This window comes from Saimiri boliviensis, chromosome 7 (assembly GCF_048565385.1).
Source record: "Saimiri boliviensis isolate mSaiBol1 chromosome 7, mSaiBol1.pri, whole genome shotgun sequence".
NCBI lineage: Eukaryota > Metazoa > Chordata > Mammalia > Primates > Cebidae > Saimiri > Saimiri boliviensis.
Window position 1 is genome coordinate 15,080,099 of NC_133455.1, and position 20,265 is coordinate 15,100,363.

General features: G+C 46.6%; 1 protein-coding gene across 3 annotated transcripts in view; it reads left to right on the top strand.

Annotated features, from left to right (window-relative positions):
• Positions 1–2,875: 2,875 nt before the first annotated feature.
• KSR2 (kinase suppressor of ras 2) overlaps positions 2,876–20,265 on the top strand; it is a 532,721-nt gene continuing 515,331 nt past the window's right edge. For all 3 annotated transcript variants that reach the window (XM_074402180.1, XM_074402181.1, XM_074402182.1), the window contains exon 1: positions 2,876–4,140. In XM_074402180.1, the coding sequence (XP_074258281.1) occupies positions 3,961–4,140 (180 nt within the window). In that variant the 5' untranslated portion in view covers positions 2,876–3,960. The remainder of the gene's footprint in view (positions 4,141–20,265) is intronic.

The following is a 20,265-nucleotide window of genomic DNA, read 5'->3' on the forward strand; positions in this document are numbered from 1 at the left end:
ATGACATCTGACCCGTGGACTACTTTCATTATTTAAAGTTCCACTTCTTCTGAGAACAACTAGAAAAGCCAGATTAAATCATCACCATCATCACCATCTGTTAAAAGACATTCAGAGGACTGTTGAACTAACCAGGACTAAAGGGGCCAAGATTCTGGAGACAGGGTCACTGTGGTGAGGTGAGCTGACGTTTTTGCAGCGGATTTTCCCTTGGGGATATTTGCACGTTTGGGCACAGGGAAAGAGGCTGATGTTCTAGACTTTTCCCAGGCATGAGGGCTGCTTTGGGGGAACAGAGAAACTGACACAACTTTTAGCAACCTCATAGGGCTAGAAAGACAAAACTGGAGACTTGAGAGGCTGTTATTTCAGGGAGAAGAGGGGCAGAAAAGTGAGCCCGATAGACGCTGGTTTTCCCCTCAATGTATTTGGCAAAGTTTGAAGTAGTGCAGGGTAAGGAGCAAAGAAGCCAAGCAGAAGGTCCCTGAAAGACAGAGCAGTTTCCACAGTCTTGCCATGCTGTGAAGATAAGGGTTAGAGCTCAGGACCAGGGAGAGGAGCCTTCGTGAACACCCAAGGTTGCTAGTTGGAACCCTGGAAAGGCAAAGCATTAGAGGTAGGGGCCAGAGTGAAGTGGTGTCTTACCAAAAGTATAACCCAGTCTCCACCCAGCTCGGCCCCTGACTGGATTAAGATGATTGATCTGTATGTCATTTGTCTTGGAGAGAAAGAATGTGCCCTCTCCAAAGTTAGAAAATATCACCTGGAGACTGTACATTTTTTCATACACGATGTCTGACATTCAATAAAAATACAAGGCCTGCCAAGAGACAGGACCATATCACTGAAAATAAAGGGAAAAATAGTCAATAGAGACCTACAAGTGATCAAGTTATTGGAGTTAGACAAACGCTTTAAAATAACCATTATTAACATGTTGAAGAAAAATAGAAAGATGGAGAAAGTAGATGGAACGAGATAATTTTCCAGAGAATTGGAATCCATAAACTTCATGGTCCAAAAGATTGAGAACATAGAGAACTTGCTTCACCTGCTTATTGACAGATGTTGAAAATACCGACTCGGTTCTGTACAGCTACAAAATCCTGTGGCTTATAGTCTTTTTTTTTCCTTCTTCTCTCTCTCTTTCTCTCTCTCTCTCTTTTTTTTTTTTTTTTTGGAGATAGAGTTTCACTCTTGTTGCCCAGGCTGGAGTGCCATGGCACAATCTCAGCTCACTGCAGCCTCCCCCTTCTGGGTTCAGGTGATTCTTGTGCCTGAGAGTAGCTGGGATTACAGGTGCCTGCCACCAAACCTGGCTAATTTTTTTGTATTTTTAGTAGAGATGGGATTTCACTATGTTGGCCAGGCGGTCTTGAACTCCTGAGCTCAGGCGATTCACCCACTTCAGCCTCCCAAAGTGCTGGGATTACAGGTGTGAACCACCAAGCCGGGCCAGCTTAAAGTCTTTTAAAAAAAAAAGTGTGTAAAGGGAGAGAGCATCAGGAAGAACAGCTAAAGCATGCTGGGCTTAATATCTAGGTGATGGGTTGATAGGTGCAGCAAACCACCACGGCACACATTTACCTATGTAACAAACCTGCCCATCTCGCATACGTACTCTAGAACTTAAAAAACAGTTTGATATTCAACTTGGCCACCACTGACTCCTGTTCTCTCTGCTTCTCAAGTGGCTTCATTTAAGGGTGACATATTATACCATGTGTTCTGAGTATCACTCCTTACTCAGTCCTCAGCACAGGACTCTGTTCACCTGGAGAAAGGTGCCTTTGCTAATTATTCTAAATACATCTGTTGGGCAATCTGTGCTGGGAATACTATTAGATAAAATGGTTAGGGAGATGAGGCCTCTCTGAGATGATATTTGAGTTAACAGTGACAAGAAGAAACCTACCAGGAAAGGATTAGGGTGAAGCGTGTTCTGCGTACAGTGGACACAAGAGTACAAAGATTTAATCAAGAGTCAGCAAACTTTTCTGTGAAGTGCCAGACAGTAAGTCTTGCAGGTGTTGTTTGAGCCACTGGTCTCAGCTGCAGCTACTCAACTCCGCTTTACAAGGCAAAAGTAACCACAGACAATAAACAGATGGGTGGTGGTATCAACAAAACTTTACTTGGGGACATAGTGATGTGAATTTCATGTAATTTTCACGTGTCACAAGATATTCTTTTGATTTTTTCCAACCATTTTATTTACATTTTTAATTTTTGAATTTTTAGCAGAGACAGGGTCTTGCTATGTTGCCCAGGCTGGTCCCAAACTCCTGGCCTCAAGTGATCCTCCTGACTCCGCCTCCCAAAGTGCTGGGATTACAGGTGTGAGCCACCGCGCCACGCTTCCAACCATTTCAAAAGCTAAAAACCAATCTTAACTATGGAGCTATCATTTGCTGATATAACGTCAGTTAGATATGATGGGGTCAGGCCACGCACACCCTTGTAGGACATGGGAATACCCAGAATAAAGCAAAGGCCCTTTCCCCCTCCAAACGGAAAGCCATGAGGGCGGGGCAGAGTACCAAGCCCAGGAGGCAGCTTCCTGCAATTCACGGAAGATCATCAGGTTCGTTTTATTTTTTTCCCCAGTAACAAGAAAGGACAAACGAAAAAAAAAGGCACACACACAGCTGAGCCAAAGACAGAGAGGACGTGCCCAGGTTCACGCCGACGCCTCTCCAGCGCGCACCGAGGGTTTTAAAGTTGGGCGCACACCTGCTCCCACCGGAGCGCACCTGCTGAGCTGCTCTCCGGCCCGGTCTCGCGAGAGCGGTGCCGGAGTAGTGGCCCCCACCCGCTCCCCGCCCCAAATCCCTCTCCCCGCCCCCTCGCCCAGCCTCCACGCTCGGGCACACTCCCTGCCTCCTCCGCCGCCCCCGGGAGCAGGCTGGGCCCGAGGCGCGCGCTGTCCCCGCGCCCCCGCCCGCCGCTCGCTCGCTCGCACGCACTCCCGGTAGTAATTTCACTTTGCCACGCGAGCTCCGCAGCCCCTAGAAATCCCGCCCCCCGGCCCTGTCCCCGGCCAGGTGCGCGAGCTTGCACGCTCCTCCTCCGCCTCCTCCGGCGGGTCCCTGGCGCGCCGGGGCCGGGGCCCGGCTGGGGCGGCTGCGCGCACGGCGCCTCTCCACCAACCCGCTCCCCGGCAGGTCCCTCGCTCGCTCTCCATCCCTCTCCGGCGCTCCCTCGCTCCCCCCGCCCTTTGATTGACAGGCAAGATGTCGGTGTGGAGCGAGGCAGGAGCGATTGCAGCAACCGTCACCCCCGGAGCCCGGCGGCGGCAGCAGCAGCAGCAGCAGCAGCGCGGGGAGGAGACAGCAGCCAGCCGCAGTAGCCGCCGCAGCCACGGGAGCAATGCAGACAGCACCTTGAGAACGCGCTAAAGCACTCCCAACCGTGGACCATGCCGTGTCCCTGCAACTGGGAGGGGGGCAAACCAGATTTTTTTTGACATAAAAGCCAGCCAGCCAAAAATATATAATTTTGTCCTTCAAGGAGCCGGTGTGTAAAGAGTGAGCGCTATTTTCCTTCTCCTCCTCCTCCTCCTCCTCTTCCTCCTCCTCTCCTTCTCCTCCTCTTTTTCCTCCTCCTCTTCCTCCTCCTCCTCCTCCTCCCTCTCCCTAAGTGTACAGACAGCATCACATCACCTGGTTTGCTTCTGAGAAACAGCATCTGTCCTTTTCAGGGACCAGAGACTCAGAGAGAGAGGAGACATTCTAATGGAGTCCGCTTGATACCCCCAAAATAAAATAATAAATTTTGGCTCTTGTCCCCTCCTCCCACTCCCACCCCCTCAACCCTGTGTGAGATGTTGGATTTCTTCATGAGACATTGTTGAGGAGTCGCAGTGGTTGGAGAGGCGGAGGGGTAGGCTACCTCTACTCTCCCCCCCCCCTTTTTTCTCTCTGGGAGGAGGAGGAGGGGAAGGGGGTTGCAGAGCAAGCGATGGATGAGGAAAACATGACGAAAAGCGAGGAGCAGCAGCCTCTGAGTTTGCAAAAAGCCTTACAGCAGTGCGAACTGGTCCAAAACATGATAGACTTGAGCATCTCCAACCTGGAAGGGCTTAGGACCAAATGTGCTACCTCCAACGACCTCACACAAAAAGAAATCCGGACCCTGGAGGTAGGTGTTGCCTACGGGGGGTGGGGAGGGAGAAGCAATCCTTCTGTCCCCCTCCTTTCTCCCCACGGTCCCCTTCCCCTCGGATTCTGTTTATTGGGGGTTGGGGATGGTGGTGTGGGCAAGCAAGGTGAGCACGGTTTGCTTTTCGGTGATTTCTCTCCTTGCAAAGCCTGCATTGGATATTCTTTTCCTGTGCTGCTGTCGTCTGCGCTTGGCTGGGTGGTGTAGTAGTAGTAGTAATTGTTATTCTTTATTTATTATTATTGTTGCGGCTGTGACTGTTATCATTCGCTTCCTCGCCGAGGAGGGACTTCTCTCTTTTTTCCGCTTGTGGATTTGTTTATATGCCACGGGGGCTTGTGTGCGGGGTAATACATTAAGGAGCTGCAGAGAACCCACGTGACCTTGCGCATTCTGCAGGTGGTCAGAAGGTGGTTTTTGCTCGCAGAATGGAGCCGCTGTCAGTGTAGACCTCTTCTTTTCTCGGCCTTCTTCCCCGCCCTCCTTTTGCTCCTTAGATTTTTTTTTTTTTTTTTTTTTTCTAAATCAGTGATATACATGTCAGGAGGCAAGATGCATGAAAAAAAAAAAATCCCCATGGAGCTACCCATTTCCAATCAAATCATTTTGATGCAGTGAGCTCTTGCAGGCCTAAAACGTATAAAAGGAAAAAAAAAATATGCCTCAATCAGCATACATAGGTGGTGTGGGAGAATACTCCTGACTCTCAGTGGGACTGCGAGAAAAGAGGAAAGGGGTCCGGGAGGAGGAGTTATCCTCGGCTTCTTGTAACATTCTCTCCGGCAGAACTTGAGGGGGAGTTTGAAACAGTTTTTTGGGGGAGTGGGATGGGGTGAGGGATGGATGCAAAGTTACTCAGAAGATGGCAGAAATTATTTTTTTCTGAAGGCCATTCGGTCAAAGGAGGAAGGTTTAAAGAGCCTTAGGAAATGCCAGATGCCTGGTGTCCACGATATCATTGGACATCCTCATTGTTCAAAATGTTTGAAGGCTTCAACTCACTTCCTTGTCTTAAAGCGACCCAGCTGTACACATGGGTTGATTAAATTTGGGAACTCCCATTAGCTGGCACGTGCGGAGGGTGGGGGCAGTGGGGCTGGGAGAAACGGAGTTCCCCCTGTGGTGGAGTGGGTATGAGCAGTGCTGAGACGTTCGTCTTGCTTCTGGCACGTGAGTTTCCAAGGCCTGAACTCGTGAATCTCTAGTGAATCTTGCAGCTCTCCTGCCCCTGTTCTAGCCTGGATGGATGCTTTTCTTTGGTTCACTTTTGGGTCTTTCTTTTTCTTCTGTGACTTTAAATTTGCCTGGATGTCAACATGCAGGAGGTCATCCCTTTGAAAGGAGAGAGAGAGAGAGAGAGAGAGAGAGAGAGAGAGAATGAGAATGCTCTTTGCTACCTTAGGATACATGTCTGTGTGCACCTGTCATCTGGAAATATGATCCTCAGGGGTGAAATAAGATCAATGTCAAGGTGTATCGGGAGAGTGGGAATTGCATTGGGAGGCACAGGTATTGCCTTTCCTGGAGCTTGGGAGAGCAGATAAGGCTGGAGCTCTGCTGCTGGAAGAGAAAGTGTGGCATGTTCTGATCCAGCCTTCTGTCTCTGCCTGAACAGGGCCAAGAGCAGACTCTTCAGACCTGCATGCAGTCAATAAATAATTTCACAAAAGCCACCTGAACTCTCTTCTGTTCCTCTGAGTCAGGAGTCCCAAATGCTAGTTTGTGCATTCCTGTGTAAGTTTCTCTGAAGTTTTCCTTTTCTTGTTTCGAACATACTCCATCCCCTGAGAGCTTCCTGGATGGGGATGTGCCGCAGTGGGCATTACCTTCTTTCTGCATAGTGGTTTTCCTTTTAAACTGGGGGGATGGAGGCGTTGGTTGTGGGGGAGTTGCAGTTGTAGGAAATGCATCTGTTTTCAGTTCCCTCGTCCCAGTATGCTACAGAGCATGCCAACCACTTTCATCCATCTTGCCCAGGGAATAATCTTGAGCAATTATTCCAATTTCTATTTCCCAGGTTTGTAGGGCCAGGGAAGGTTGCAGAGGGGCTGGTAACTCAGGGTCCCACCAACTCGAGCCAACCCCAGTATTTGGGTCCATGGAGTTTTCTAATTTTATATATCAAAACCATATGAGGGTGCTTGTTAAAATGCAGACTCACAGCTTCTAACTCCAGAGATTCTAATTTAGCTGGGATTAGCGAGAGGGCCAAGGAATCTGTATTTAATAAACAGTCCAGGTATTTCTGATACATGTTTTCAAATGGACACTTTGAGATGCTAATCCATTAGGAGAAAGATGTGCTATTTCAGCTATTTAACGGTGAAATAGCTCACTGCTTGCTAACACTAATGCAATTAATAAATTGAATAGACTGTCCCTGAAAACAGGCATACTAAACAGCATTTACTAGCATGTGCTGTAGAAACAAAAATATGCAAGGTGGACTTGGCTTTCAAGAAACATATTTCATGATATAATAATGTGTATGTGAAATAATGGCAAAGTCCAAGTGGTAAATAATACTGGGGGACAGCGTGTGGGCCCATTAGGAATGCGTTCAGCTGCATGAAATGGAAAACCCAATCATAATGGTAAAGCAAATAATGGTTTCTCTTCGTGTAACAAGAATTCTGGAGGTATGCAGCTGCTTTGGTTGGCTCAGTAGGTCAATACTACCAGGATGGATGTCTTTGGGAATTCTCATGGCTTTTATCTTGTGCTTGCAAGATGGTTCCTGCAGCTTCAGTGATTACATCTGGGTTCAAGGTAGAAAAGAGGAGGACTTGGTGATTGTGAAGGAATAAAGGGTTCCTCAGGACATCTCTTCCTCCCCACCTTGCAGATGATATTTGCTCATGTCTTCTTGGCCCGAATTGAGTCCTAGCTGCAAGGGAGCCTGGGAGTTGGGAAGTGAGAACAGCACCAGATCGGCTTAGATGGATCAGGATCCATTGCCTGGAATGACATGTTGCCGCTCCATGCAAAATCAGGGCTCTGCCAGTGTGGAAGAAGGCACAAATCGATATTAACTAAGTGGGCAGCCAGCGGTGGCAGCCATGGGATATTATCAGAAGATATTTTGGTGGAAAAGAAAGTTCATGAGCTTGGAGTCGGACTGATATAGTTGTGAATTCTAGCTTTTCTCTTTACTTTATCTTGGGCTAGTGGTTTAAGTTTTCTGATTTATAGTTTTAAGTTTTTGGCAAAACAGCAATAATTAAATAACATTGCCTACTTCAGAGGATGTTATAAGGTTTGAAAGAACTGATGTTTTCAAGGGTCCAGCACTGTCTTGAAGAGTGGCTGCAGGTGCTGAATGAATGACAGCTGTACTGATGATCACGATTGGCATTACATGGTGTTGATGAGATGATGTGGAAGGGAGCAGTTCAGATCAGAGAGAAGGAGGAGCTTGAGTAGCATCTCCAAACTACGTTCTGTAGAACCCTGATTCTGTGGGATGTTAGCGTTTTTCAGTCTTTCAACAAATGTTGATATCCAGGCACTGTACTTAATGCTGGTGGTCAGTAAGTGTTCTGTGGACAAAACAAATTCTATATTAATAAGTTTGGGAAGGGTTGTGTTAAGCAAAGGGAAATAGGCATCTTTACTGCAGGACTTCTCAGAGCCTTTAATATGCTACCTATGTGTATTAGGCCCTCAAGAGAGGATAGAACGGAGTCTTGCTCTGTCGCCCAGGCTGGAGTGCAGTGGTGAAATCTTGTTTCACTGCAGTCTCCGCCTCCTGAGTTCCAGTGATTCTCTTGCCTCAGCCTCCCAAATAGCTGGGATTATAGGCATCAGCCACCACACTCAGCTAATTTTTGTATTTTTAGTAGAGCCAGGCTTTTGCCGTGTTTGATCTTGAACTCCTGACCTGCCCCCCTTGGGCTTCCAAAGTGTTAGAATTACAGGTGTGAGCCACCACACCCGGGCCAAGGATTTCTCTTGGGATTTTTCTATAGACTACACCTGGGAAAACATTTGGCAAAGCAGGGAAACCTTCTTCATTGGGGAAATGGGGATTTGGAGTGGAGTGAAGGATGAGGAGGGTTTAGATTGCAGCAAAGCGGGAGAGCTTGCTGGACAAGAACAGCAAACCAGATGAACTTATTAGAATGCCTTCTTGGGGCAGCTTAGAGACCATTTTGTCCAGAATGGAGAGTACCTGGTAGCCTGTCACGGGAAGTGAATTTAGGCCACTGACTTCTGGGATCCAACTGAAGATTTGAAAGTCAGACCAACCAAGTTTCATCCCTTTGAGGAAGGAGGTAGAAATCTTCAAAGGTTTTGGAATGAATACAATAAAAAAGTATTTATGCTTTTTTGTTTTGTTTTTTGAGTCAGGGTCTCTCTCTGTAACTCAGGCTGAAGTTCAGTGGCACAATCATGGCTCACTGCAGCCTTGACCTCCAGGGCTCAAGCGATCCTCCTGCCTCAGCCTCTTGAGTAGCTGGGACTACAGGTGTGGACCACCACACTTGGCTGATTTTTTTGTATTTTTATAATAGAGACAGGGTTCTGCTATGTTGTCCCAGCTGGTCTTGAACTCCTGGGCTCAAGTGATTCGCCTGCCTTGGATGGCAGCCTTTGGCAGGGACTGGCAAACTTTTTCTAGAAAGGGTCAGATAGTAAAGAGTTTAGGCTTTGTGGGCCCTGCAATTTCCATCACAGCTCCTCGACTTGCTGTAGCATGCAGCAGCCATGGGTGGTACATACATGAATGGGTGGGGCGGTTTTCTTTTTCTTTTGCGACAGGGTCTCTGTTGCCCAGGCTGGAGTGCAGTGGTATGATCTTGGCTCATTGTAACTTCTGCCTCCCCGGTTCAAGCGATTCTCCTGCCTCAGCCTCCTGAATAGCTAGAATTACAGGCCTGTGCCATCACACCTCATTAATTTTTTTAGTTTTAGTAGAGACAGAGACAGGGTTTCAGACCAGCCATGTTGGCCAGTCTGGTCTCAAACTCCTGACCTCCAGTGATCTGCCCACCTCAAAATCTCAAAGTGCTGGGATTATAGGTGTGAGCCATCACGCCCGACCTGGCGGGGCAGTTTACTAATACAGCTTTATTTATGGACCCTGAAACTTGAATCTGATATACTTTTTGCATGCCGTGAATATTTTTTTGTTGATTTTTTTTGATGTTTACAATGGTGCAAACTGTAGTTTCTGGGCCTTACAAAACAGGTGATGGTGGCCAGGCATGGTGACTTATGCCTGTAATCCTAGCACTTTGGAAGGCTGAGGTAGATGGATCACTTGAGGTCAGGAGTTTGAGACCAGCCTGGCCAACATGGCGAAACCCCGTCTCTACTAAAAAGACACAAATTTGTAGGGGCATGGCGGTGGGTGGCTGTAATCCCAACTACTCAGGAGGCTGAGGCAGGAGAATCACTTGAACCCGGGAGGCAGAGGTTACAGTGAACCAAGATCGTGCCACTGTTCTCCAGCCTGGGCAACAGAGGGAGACTCCGTCTCAAAAATCAAAACACTCAGGTGATGGGTCAGATTGGGCCCATGGGCTGTAGCTTGCTAATCCCTAGGCTCTAGGATGGATGGGGTGGGGAAAACGCTGAAAGACAGAGACCATCCTAAGGTGAGCAAGTGACACGAGCACAGGAAAGCACTGGGCAAGTGGAGGTGGTTCTGAGCTGGACTCTGTTTTAGTTAAATTGCAAGGGGAAAAAATATTTGGAGTTGGAGTTGGACAAGTATGGAATCTTCTTGTATAGCAAGGGTATTGTGGCTATGTAACTATACATTTTTCTTTTTTTTTTTTTAGAGACAGAGTCTCGCTCTGTCACCCAGGTTGGAATACAGTGGTACAGTCATAGCTCACTGCAGGCTTGAACTTCTGGGCCCAAGAGATCCTCCTGTCTCAGTCTCCTGGGTAGATGAGACTACAGGCACATGTCACTGTGCCAAGCTAATTTAATTTTTTTTTTTTCCGAGATGGAGTTTCGCTCTTGTTGCCCAGGCTGGAGTGCAATGGTGCGATATCGGCTCACTGCAACCTCCGCCTCCTGGCTTCAAGGATTCTCCTATCTCAGTCTCCCAAGTAGCTGGAATTACAGGCCTGCACCACTACACCCAGCTAATTTTTTTGTATATTTAGTAGAGACGGGTTTCTCCATGTTGGCCAGGTTACTCTTGAACCCTCGACCACAAGTGATCTGCCTGCATTGGCCTCCCAAAGTGCTGGGACTACAGGCATGAGGCACCATGCTCGGCCTTAAATTTTTTTTAAAGAGACAGTGTCTTGCTTTGTTGCCCAGGCTGGTCTTCAACTCCTGGCTTCAAGCCACCCTCTTGCCTTGGCTTCCCAAAGTGCTGGGATTACAGGCATGAGCCATCATGCTCTGCCCCTATCATTTCTTTGCTCTTCATATATTCCATCTCAATTTTCTCTTGCTATGTCATGAACTGTCTTTAAACTTAATTTTGTTAAGAAAACTTTGGGCTTAAGACAACAATTAGTTATTTTCCTGATTATGTAGGTTGGGCTTGGCTGGAGGGTTCACTGGTCTTGCTTGAGCTCCACTCACGTGGCCACTTTCCGCTGGTGGAAAGGGAGGAGGATAGGAAAGCTGAGACTTTCTCTCTGTGCAGCCTCTTAGTGTGATAACCTGGGTTTCTTACAGGTGTCCAGGATTCCTAGACAGCAAGAGAGAAAGTGGCAAGGAGTCTTGGTATTTGGAAATCACATAATGTTACTTCCATTGCAGTTGTGAGATAATATAAGTCCCGTGGCCAGCCTGGGTCTAGTGGATGGGAAAATAGACTCCCATCTTGGTTGGAGAAGCTGCAAGGTTAGTATGTTAATTAAGACAGACTGTAAGAAATAGACCCCTAAATGTGTAATGGCTTTGGTACAGTAGAAGTCTTTTTCTTGTTCACTAGATGGTCCAAGGAGGGTGTTCTTGGTTGGTGGGTGGTGGGCCACTGTCTCAGGCTGCAGACCCCTTCCCCTCTGCAGCATTATCACTGGTGCATCTAAAAGGGGAAGAAAGTGCACAGAAGATAAAGCCTTATTTCCCACAGCTGCCCTCATCAGTTCTGCTTGCATCCCTTAGCTAGCATTTAGTCACAACACTGCAAAGAAGATGGAGAATGAAGTTTAGCTGTGGGTTCAGGAAGAAAAGAGAATAGGCAGGATGTGGTGGGTCACGCCTATAATCCTAGCACTTTGGGAGGCCAAGGTGGGAGGATTGCTTGAACCCAGGAGTTTGAGACCAGCCTGGGCAATGTGGTGAATCCCCATCTCTACCAAAATACAGAAATTAGTCAGGTGTGGTGGCACGTGCCTATAGCCCCAGCTACTCAGGAGGCTGAGGTGGGAGGATGGTTGGAGCCTAGAAGGTGGAGGCTGCAGGGAGCCAAGATTGCGCCACTGCACTCCAGCCTGAGTGACAGAGCCAAACCCTGTCTCAAAAAGAAAAAAAAAATTGTATTTGCTGAATAGCTGGTAGTCTCTGCCACAGCTGATGGTAAGCTGTCATGTCAGTGACGTGTTACTGTAGAACAAGCCACATCAAAACTTAGTGGCTTTGTTTTGCTATCATTTATTTGCTCAGGTGCCTACAGTTAGGTATGGACTCAGCTGGCCAGTTCTGCAGATCTTGCCTGGCTCACTTGTGGTTGAGTTCATCTGATGGCCCTGCTCACATGGCGGGTAGTTGGCTGCGGTGCCTCACCTCTCTGCTGCATGACTGTCTGGCAGGATAGCCCGGGTCTCTTACACAGTGGCAGCAATGGCGTTCTCAGAGGACAGGCCCCAGTGCACAAGCCCTTCCCAAGCCTCTGCTTCTGCAACTTTTGCTCATGTCCTCTTGGGCAGAGCATGTTACCTGGATAAGCCCAGAGTCATGGATTCCAGGAGGTGTAGTTTACTGGGGGCCTAATGAACGCTCTGATGTCACAATATACCACAGCTACCAGAACAAAGAGAGCATGGGAGAGGAAGAAAAAGATATGGGATGATCAACAAAGGCTCCTTCGAAGTTTTGCTAACTTGAGGAAGCAAGCCATGAAATGTTTGGGGGAAGAGTGTGTCAGGCAGAGGGAACAGCAGATGCAAACTTCTTGGGTGGGAACATGCTTGGCATGTTACTGGAACCCCGAGGAGACCACTGTGGTTGGGTGCAGGGAGTGGGCAGGGGGAGGATGAGGAGGGACACAGTGGGAGACAGAAGCTGGTCATACAGGGCTTTGCCAAGACGCTATGGTACTCAGATTTTTTTTTTTCTTTTGATACAGGGTCTCAGTCACCCAGGCTGCAGTGCAGTGGCACCGTCATGGCTCACTGAAGCCTCGACCTCCGAGGCTCAATCCTTCCTCCCACTTCAGCCTCCCGAGTGGCTGGGACTGCAACTGTGCGTCACCATGCCTGGCTACTTTAAAAAAATTTTTTTTTTGTAGAGATGGGGTCTTTCTATGTTGCTCAGGCTGATCTCCAACTCCTGGGCTCAAGTGATCCTCGTGCCTTGGCCTCTCAAAGTGCTGGGATGACAGATGTGAGCTGTCATCCCCAGCCTTGGATTTTGTTCTGTGACAGAAGCCCTTTGAACCAGGGGTTATGTTTTTAAATGATCTGATTGCTGCAGGGTAAACAGACTGTAGGAGGTAGGAATGAGAGCAGCGAGACAAGTTGGGAGTGATTGTGGAAGTCTAAGCCTTCAATGACTGTGCTTTTGACTGGTGTGATTGCTGTGCGGTGGATGGGGCAGGTGGCCGGATTCAGAAGGTCAAGTATATGGAAGGTGCTGATGAATCTGATGTGGAGGTGAAGGAGAATCAAGAATCGAAGCTTATTCCTAGGTGTTTGGCTTAAGCGCTGGGAGAACGTAGGTCCCCTTGTTTGAATGTGAAGACTGGAGGTGGAATAGATTGGCTTTGACAGTCAAGTCCTGTTTGACAGGTTATATTTGTCAGGTAGACAGTTGGATGTGTGAGCTTGGAGCTCTGAGAAAGGCTGGAGATATGAAGTTCATTTAATAGACCATGAACAATTTTTCAAATTATTAAAGTCTTAGTGTTTAATACAGAATAGATGTACATAATTTCAGGGTGCATGTGAGATTTACATGCTTTCATATAATGTATATTAATAAAATCTGGATAACTGGGCTATCTATCACCTTAAACGCTTTTCTTTTCTTTATGCTGAGAACATTCAGATTATTCTCTTCTAGCTATTTTGAAGTATACAATAGATTATTATTTATGATACTCTACTGGTTTATTCAATACTAGGTCTTATTTTTTCTATATATCTATACGAAGTATTATTTGTAATGGCTGCATCGTATGACACGGATGCCCCACCATTATTTATTTTATTTCATTTTGAGATAGAGTCTCAAAATAAGGCCCTACATCCAGGCTGAAGTGCAGTGGTGTGATCTCTGCTCACGACAGCAACCTCTGTCTCCCAGGTTCAAGCAATTCTCCTTCCTCAGCCTCCTGAGTAGCTGGGATTACAGGTGTGTGCCACCGTGCCCAGATAACTTTTGTATTTTTAGTAGAGATGGAGTGTCACTATGTTGGCCAGGCTGGTCTTGAACTCCTGACCTCATGATCCAACTCCTGACCTTATGATCCACCTGCCTTGGTCTCCTAAAGTGATGGAATTATAAGTGCATGCCACTGCACCCAGTTAATTTATATATATATATTTTTTGGTATTTTCCGTAGACATGGGGTTTTATCACATTGGCCAGGATGGTCTCAAACTCCTGACCTCAAGTGATCTGCTTGCTTTGGCCTCTCAAAGTGCTGGGATTACAAGCATGAGCCACTGTGCCCAGCCCCCATCATTTCTTTAACCAAAATTCTATTGTCAGGTGCTTATTTTCCATCATTGTAACAATGCTGCAGTGGATGTCCTTGTGGCTGATTCTTATTTTCAGCTTCTCGAATGGAACTGCTGGATCAAAGGATATGCCAAAGTTTAGGACTTTCCATAGGTTTTGCCAAGTTGCCCTTCATCAGCAGTGTGGGAAGGGTTCATTTCCCCATCGCCGCAGCACAGGCACATATTTTATCTTATTTTTTTGGGTGTGAGTGTTTTGATGTCTAAGAGCTCAGGGTTAAGGAGGCTGTTGTCTCAGATCAGAATGTGATCTTTACTGTTTTTAATTGGGAAGGACCCGGGTACTTGCGGTGATGGGGAGCACTTGGTTTTCTGCACAAAGTGGTCAACCTCGGTTGGGTGCGGTGGCTCACACCTGTAATTCCAGTACTTTGGGAGGCCAAGGCAGGCAGAGCACTTGAGGTCTGGAGTTCAAGACCAGCCTGACCAACATGTTGAAACCCCGTCTCTACTAAAAATATAAACAATTAGCTGATATGGTGGCATGTGCCTATAATCTCAGCTATAGGGGAGGCTGAGGCAGGAGAATCGCTTGAAGCCAGGAAGTGGAGGTTGCACTGAGCCGAGATTGCACCACTGCCCTCCAGCCTGGGCAAAAGAGTGAGACTCCATCGCAAAAAAAAAAAAAAAAAAAAAAAAAAAAAAAAAAAAAAAAAAAAAAAAAAATTGTGGTCTGCCTGTGAGGATCTGGCTTTTTCCTTGTGTTCATAAAGAGGTGTGTGTGTGTGTGTGTGTGTGTGTGTGTGTGTAACTCACAATTCTAAGTCATGGTAAATGTTACGTCTAAAGGGTTCTCTATCCCCTCTGGGTTCAGGAATGGATTCTATCAAGGAATTTGTAATTCATCTCCTTTCAATGAGTAGAAAACTAGGAAGTTTTTCCCCTGACCCCCTGCCAGAGAAGGGGTCATTTCCTGGGCTCCCACCTCTGTGGTCCTAACTGTTGGGAAGAGGGGATAGGGCCTGGCCTTCCTTCTTGCCCACCATGTGCTGCTCTGGGTGTGGGAACAGGGAAGGTGTTGAGAGGCTGAGGAGGGCAGGAGACACGTGGCATCCAGGAAGGAGGTTGGAGAAGCTGAGGGATGGAAAGGGAAAAGGGACAAAAATAGGAGAAGAAGGTAAAAAATAGAACGATTTTCTTCAGCAGGGTTTCTGTGATGCTTGGAATGTCTCTCCAGTGGGTCGTGACCACAAGCGTGGTTGCTGCTCCTCTATAAGCGGGTTTATTGAGGTTCAGAGTCACCGATTTGACCCAAACTGCCCAAGTAAGGCAGCTGCAGACACAGGAACGGACAGAGGTTTACTGCTGTCCTGTGGACTCCCCAAAGGTGAAGTGGCCTGGAAGAGAAGAGAGACAGATGAGAAGAAACGGAGGGCGAAGGGGAAGTGTAGGCGTTAGTGGTAATGATGTGATTAGAGGTGACAGCCATAGGATTAATGACAGTCACGATGATGGAATACTTACTCTGTCGCTAAAATGCTTTCTTTGGTGACTATTATGGATGACAATTATTCAAGAGAAGTGGAGGACTGATAGAAACAAAGTAGGGCATTCATGCAGACAGAGGAGGATGAGAGAAAGAGAGGGAGATGTTTCAGACCTGAGCTCTCCAGTATGGAGGCCACTTGCCACATATGGCTGTTTACCAACGGAAATGCGGCAAGTCCTACTTGAAATGTGCTGTTCGTGTCAAATAGGTGGGAGATTCCAAACTGTTTTCTTAAAAATTATTTTTTTTTAAAAAAAGAAATGGAGTCTCACTATGTTGCCCAGGTTGGCTTTGAACTCCTGAGCTCAAGCGGTCCTTCATCCTTGGCCTCCCAAAATGCTAAAATTACAGGCGTGAGCCACCACCTTCAGTCCAAACTCTTAGTGTGAAGGAAAAAAATGTGAAAGATTGCATTGATAATTTCTATTTTCTATTCTATTTCTATTTTCTCTTCTGGAGTGCAGGAGTGCAATCACGGCTCACTGCACTCTCGACCTCCTGAGCTCAAGCAATCCTTCCACCTTAGCCTCTCAAGTAACTGGGACTACAGGTACATGCTACCACACCTGGCTAATTTTTAATTTTATGTAGAGGTAAGAGTCTTGCCATGTTGCCCAGGCTGATCTCGAACTCCTGGGCTCAAGTAGCCCTTCTGCGTTAGCCTCCCAAAATTCTGGAATTACAGGCATCAGCCTCCATGCCCAGCCTTATTTTTATATTGACATATTAAAATGATAATATTTTAGATACACTGAATTAAATAAAATGTATATTGCTATGGAGTAGAGCTGTTTTTAAGCACTGAAGTGCTTTCTTTGTTTTGCCATAATAGAAATCTTGATCTTGATGAGGGCTAAAAATCTGATCCCCTGAGAGTTACCAGGCAGCCATTGATTAAAGCAGTGGATGCATTCCAAAGATGGATGTGTTCGATTTCCCTGAACCAGAAAAGTGAGATCAAGACTCAGAAATAATAACCGGATGCCCTGAAATTCAAATGGGTGCTTGAAGCAAAATAGACTAATAGGAGGGCTTGAGCTCTGAAGTGAGATTGTTTGGGTTCCAGTTTGGTTCAGGTAACTCTGTGTCAAATGATCTCTCCTTTCCAAGCCTCAGTTTCCTTGTTTATAAAATCAGGATTGTGGTTCACATCTGTAATCCCAGCACTTCGGGAGGCCAAAGCAGAAGGATTGCTTGAACTCAGGAGTTCGAGACCAGCCTGAGCAACATGGGGAGATAACGTCTCTACAAAAAATAAAAAATCAGGCGAGTGTGGTGGTGCATGCCTGTGGTCCCAGCTACCTGGGAGGCTGAGGTGGGAGGATCAGTTGAGCCCGGGGAGGTAGAAGCTGCAATGAGCCATGATCGTGCCACTGCGTGCCAGCCTGGGCAACAGAGTGAGAACCTGTTTCAAAAATAAAATAAAACGATCGTTTTACATGAGATCGTTAATGTGATTAAATGGAATCATGCATTCAGAAGCTGAGTAGAGCCGAGTGCCTGTCACGTGGCAAATTCTTCCTTTTTTTTTTTTTTTTTGAGACAGGGTCTTGCTTTCTCACCAGGCTGGAGTGCAGTGGTGCGATCTCAGCTCACTGCAGCCTCCATGTACCAGGTTCAGGGTTCAAGCAATTCACCTGCATCAGCCTCCCCAGTAGCTGAGATGGCAGGCACATACCACCACGCTCAGCTAGTTTTTTTGTATTTTTACTAGAGATGAGGTTTCACCATGTTAGCCAGCTGGTCTCAAACTCCTGACCTCAAGTGACCCACCCGCCTTGGCTTCCCAAAGTGTTGGGATTACAGGCATGAGCCACTATGCCCAACCGCAAATTCTTAGTAATTATTGACTTTAGAATATTTGATGGACATTCCCACTGCAGACTGGCAGGAGGGAGGTACGGGTGCTTCAGCCGTGCATCTGCGGAGGTACAGGACTTGCATGTATCATTCCTTTATTCAGTATAAGTTAGCGGAGCCCCTGGTGTATGACAGGCAGGGGACCAACATAGCAAAGTATGAGAAGAAAAAAACCCATAGAAGGCTTGTATAGGATAGTGGCACACCCGCTAGGCTGCAGGTGACAGAAGGGAGCAAGATTCCCGACACTCAGTCTGAATCTTCGAATTTGCCCATAGACGACTCATCTCCCATCAGTGGCTGGCAGGCCTTAGTATTTAAACCACGTCTCAACTCTTAAGTTGGATAACAAAGTACCAGTTATGGGGTTGGGCCTTGCAGCTTCTGGAGTTATCTTAAGCTTGCATGGTGAAGAGTTAAAAACTCTGATGTCTGAGTGTCTGAAAAGCCTATGCTGTAATGGGAGGGGGACCCTTAAGAAGTCGTTCAGGCCCATCTTTGCCTGGTGTCCAGATTTAGGGCGAGTGCTACCTCATCAGGCTCGCCCTACATGGTTTTTTAAAAATCGATTTTTTATTAGGTAAAATATCCATGAAATTTACCATTTTAACTTTTTTTTTTTTTTTTGGGACATGGTCTTGGTTTGTTGCTCAGGCTGGAGTGCAGTGGCGTGATCACAGCTTGCTGCAGCCTTAAACCTCTGGATTTGGCTGGGTGCAGTGGCTCACACCTGTAATTCCAGCACTTTGGGAGGCCTAGGCAGGCAGATCACGAGGTCAGGAGTTCAAGACCAGCCTGACCAATATGGTGAAATTCTCTCCCTACTAAAAATACAAAAATTAGCTGGGCATGGTGGTGAGTGCTTATAATCTCAGCTACTTGGGAGGCTGAGGCAGGAGAATGGCTTGAACCCAGGAGGCGGAGGTTGCAGTGAGCCAAAATCGTGCCATTGCACTCCAGCCTGGGCGACAAATCGAGACTGTCTCAAAAAGCAAAACAAAACAAAACAAAAAACCAAAAGAAAACAAAACCAAAAAACCTTCTGGGCTCAGGTGATTGTCCCGCCTCAGCCTCCTGAGTAGCTGGGACTACAGGTGCACGCCACCATACCTAGCTAATTTTTAGAGGCTGAGTCTTGCCATGTTGCCCAGGCCAGGCTTAAACTCCTAGGCTCAAGTGAGTTTCCCACCTCGTCCCCAAAGCGGCATTGGGTGTTAGAGGCATGAGCCACTGTGCCCAGCCCATTTCAACTATTTTTAAGTGGACAATTCAGTGGCCTTAAGTACATTTATAATGTTGTCTGACCATCAGCACTGTCAACTTCCAAAAGCGTTTTTTGTTTCAAACAGAAAGTCTGTATCCATTAAGCAATAACTCCCCTGTACCCCCATCCCCTGGCTTAGCACATGGTAACTGTCATCCTACTTTCTCTATGAACTTGATACTCTAGGTACCTCATAGAAGTAGAATAATATATTATTTGTTATTTTGTGTCTCACTTAGCATACAGTTTCAAGGTTCATCATGTATCAGCACTTCATTCATTTTTATGGCTAAACAATAGTTCATTAGATGGATAGTCGGCATCTTGTGTATCTACTCATCTATCAAGTTGAACATTTTTTAGTTTATATCCACCTTTTGGTTATTGTAAGTAATGCTGCTGCGATCATTGGTATACAAGTATCTGTTTGAGTTCTTGTTTTCCATTCTTTGGTACATACGTGGGGCAGAATCACTGGGTTCTGTGGTAATGCTATTTTAAATTTTTTGAGGAACCACCACAATGTTTTCCACAGTGGCTGCACCATTTATTTTCCATTCCCGCCAGCAATCCAGTAATTCCGCTACATCCTTAATGACTTCTGTTATTTTTCATTTTTAAAATTATAGCCATCCTGGTGGATATGAAGTAGTATCTTATTATGGGTTAGATTTGCATTTTCCTAATGACTAATGATGTTGAATATATTTTCATGTGCTTGTTGGCCATTTGTATACCTTTTTTGGAGAAATGTCTGTTCAAGTCCTTTCACAAGGCAGCCTGTAAAAGTTTTTCTTTTTCTTTCTTTTTTTTTTTTTTTGAGATGGAGTCTCACTCTGTTGCCCAGGCTGGAGTGTAGTGGTACAATCTTGGCTCATGGCAATCTCTGCCTCTCAGGTTAAAGTGATTCTCCTGCCTTAGCCTCCTGAGTAGCTGGAATCACAGGCATGCACCACTATGCCCGGCTAATTTTTGTATTTTTAGTAGAGAAGGGGTTTCGCCATGTTGGCCAGGCTGGTCTCAAACTCGAACTCGGGTGATCCTCCTGCCTCCACTTCCCAAAGTGCTGGCATTACAGGTGTGAGCCCCTGTGCATGGCCAAAAGTGTTTTTTGTTGTTGTTTTTTGAGACAGGATCTTGCTGTCACCCAGGCTGGAGTGCAGTGGCACCATCTCGCCTCACTGCAGCCTCTGCCTCTGGGGTTCAAGCAGTCCTCTTACCTCAGCCTCCAGAGTCGCTGAGATTACAGGCGTGCACCACCACACCTCGCTGATTTTTGTATTTTTAGTAGAGACGGGGTTTCACCATGTTGGCCAGGCTCGTGGCCTCAGGTGATCCACCCACCTTGGCTTCCCAAAGTGCTGGGATGACAGGTGTGAGCCACCACTCCTGGCCCAAAAGTTTTTTGAATTAAATGTTTCAGCTTTACTGAAGCATAATTAACAAATAAGATTGCATATATTTAAGGTGTACAATATGAGGATTTGATATGCATTATGGAATGATCACACAATCAAATTAACACATGCATCACCTCATAGTTGCTTTGCTTGTGTGTGTGTGTGTGGGGGGGTATGTGTGTGTGTGTGTGTGAGAGAGAGATAACATTTAAGATC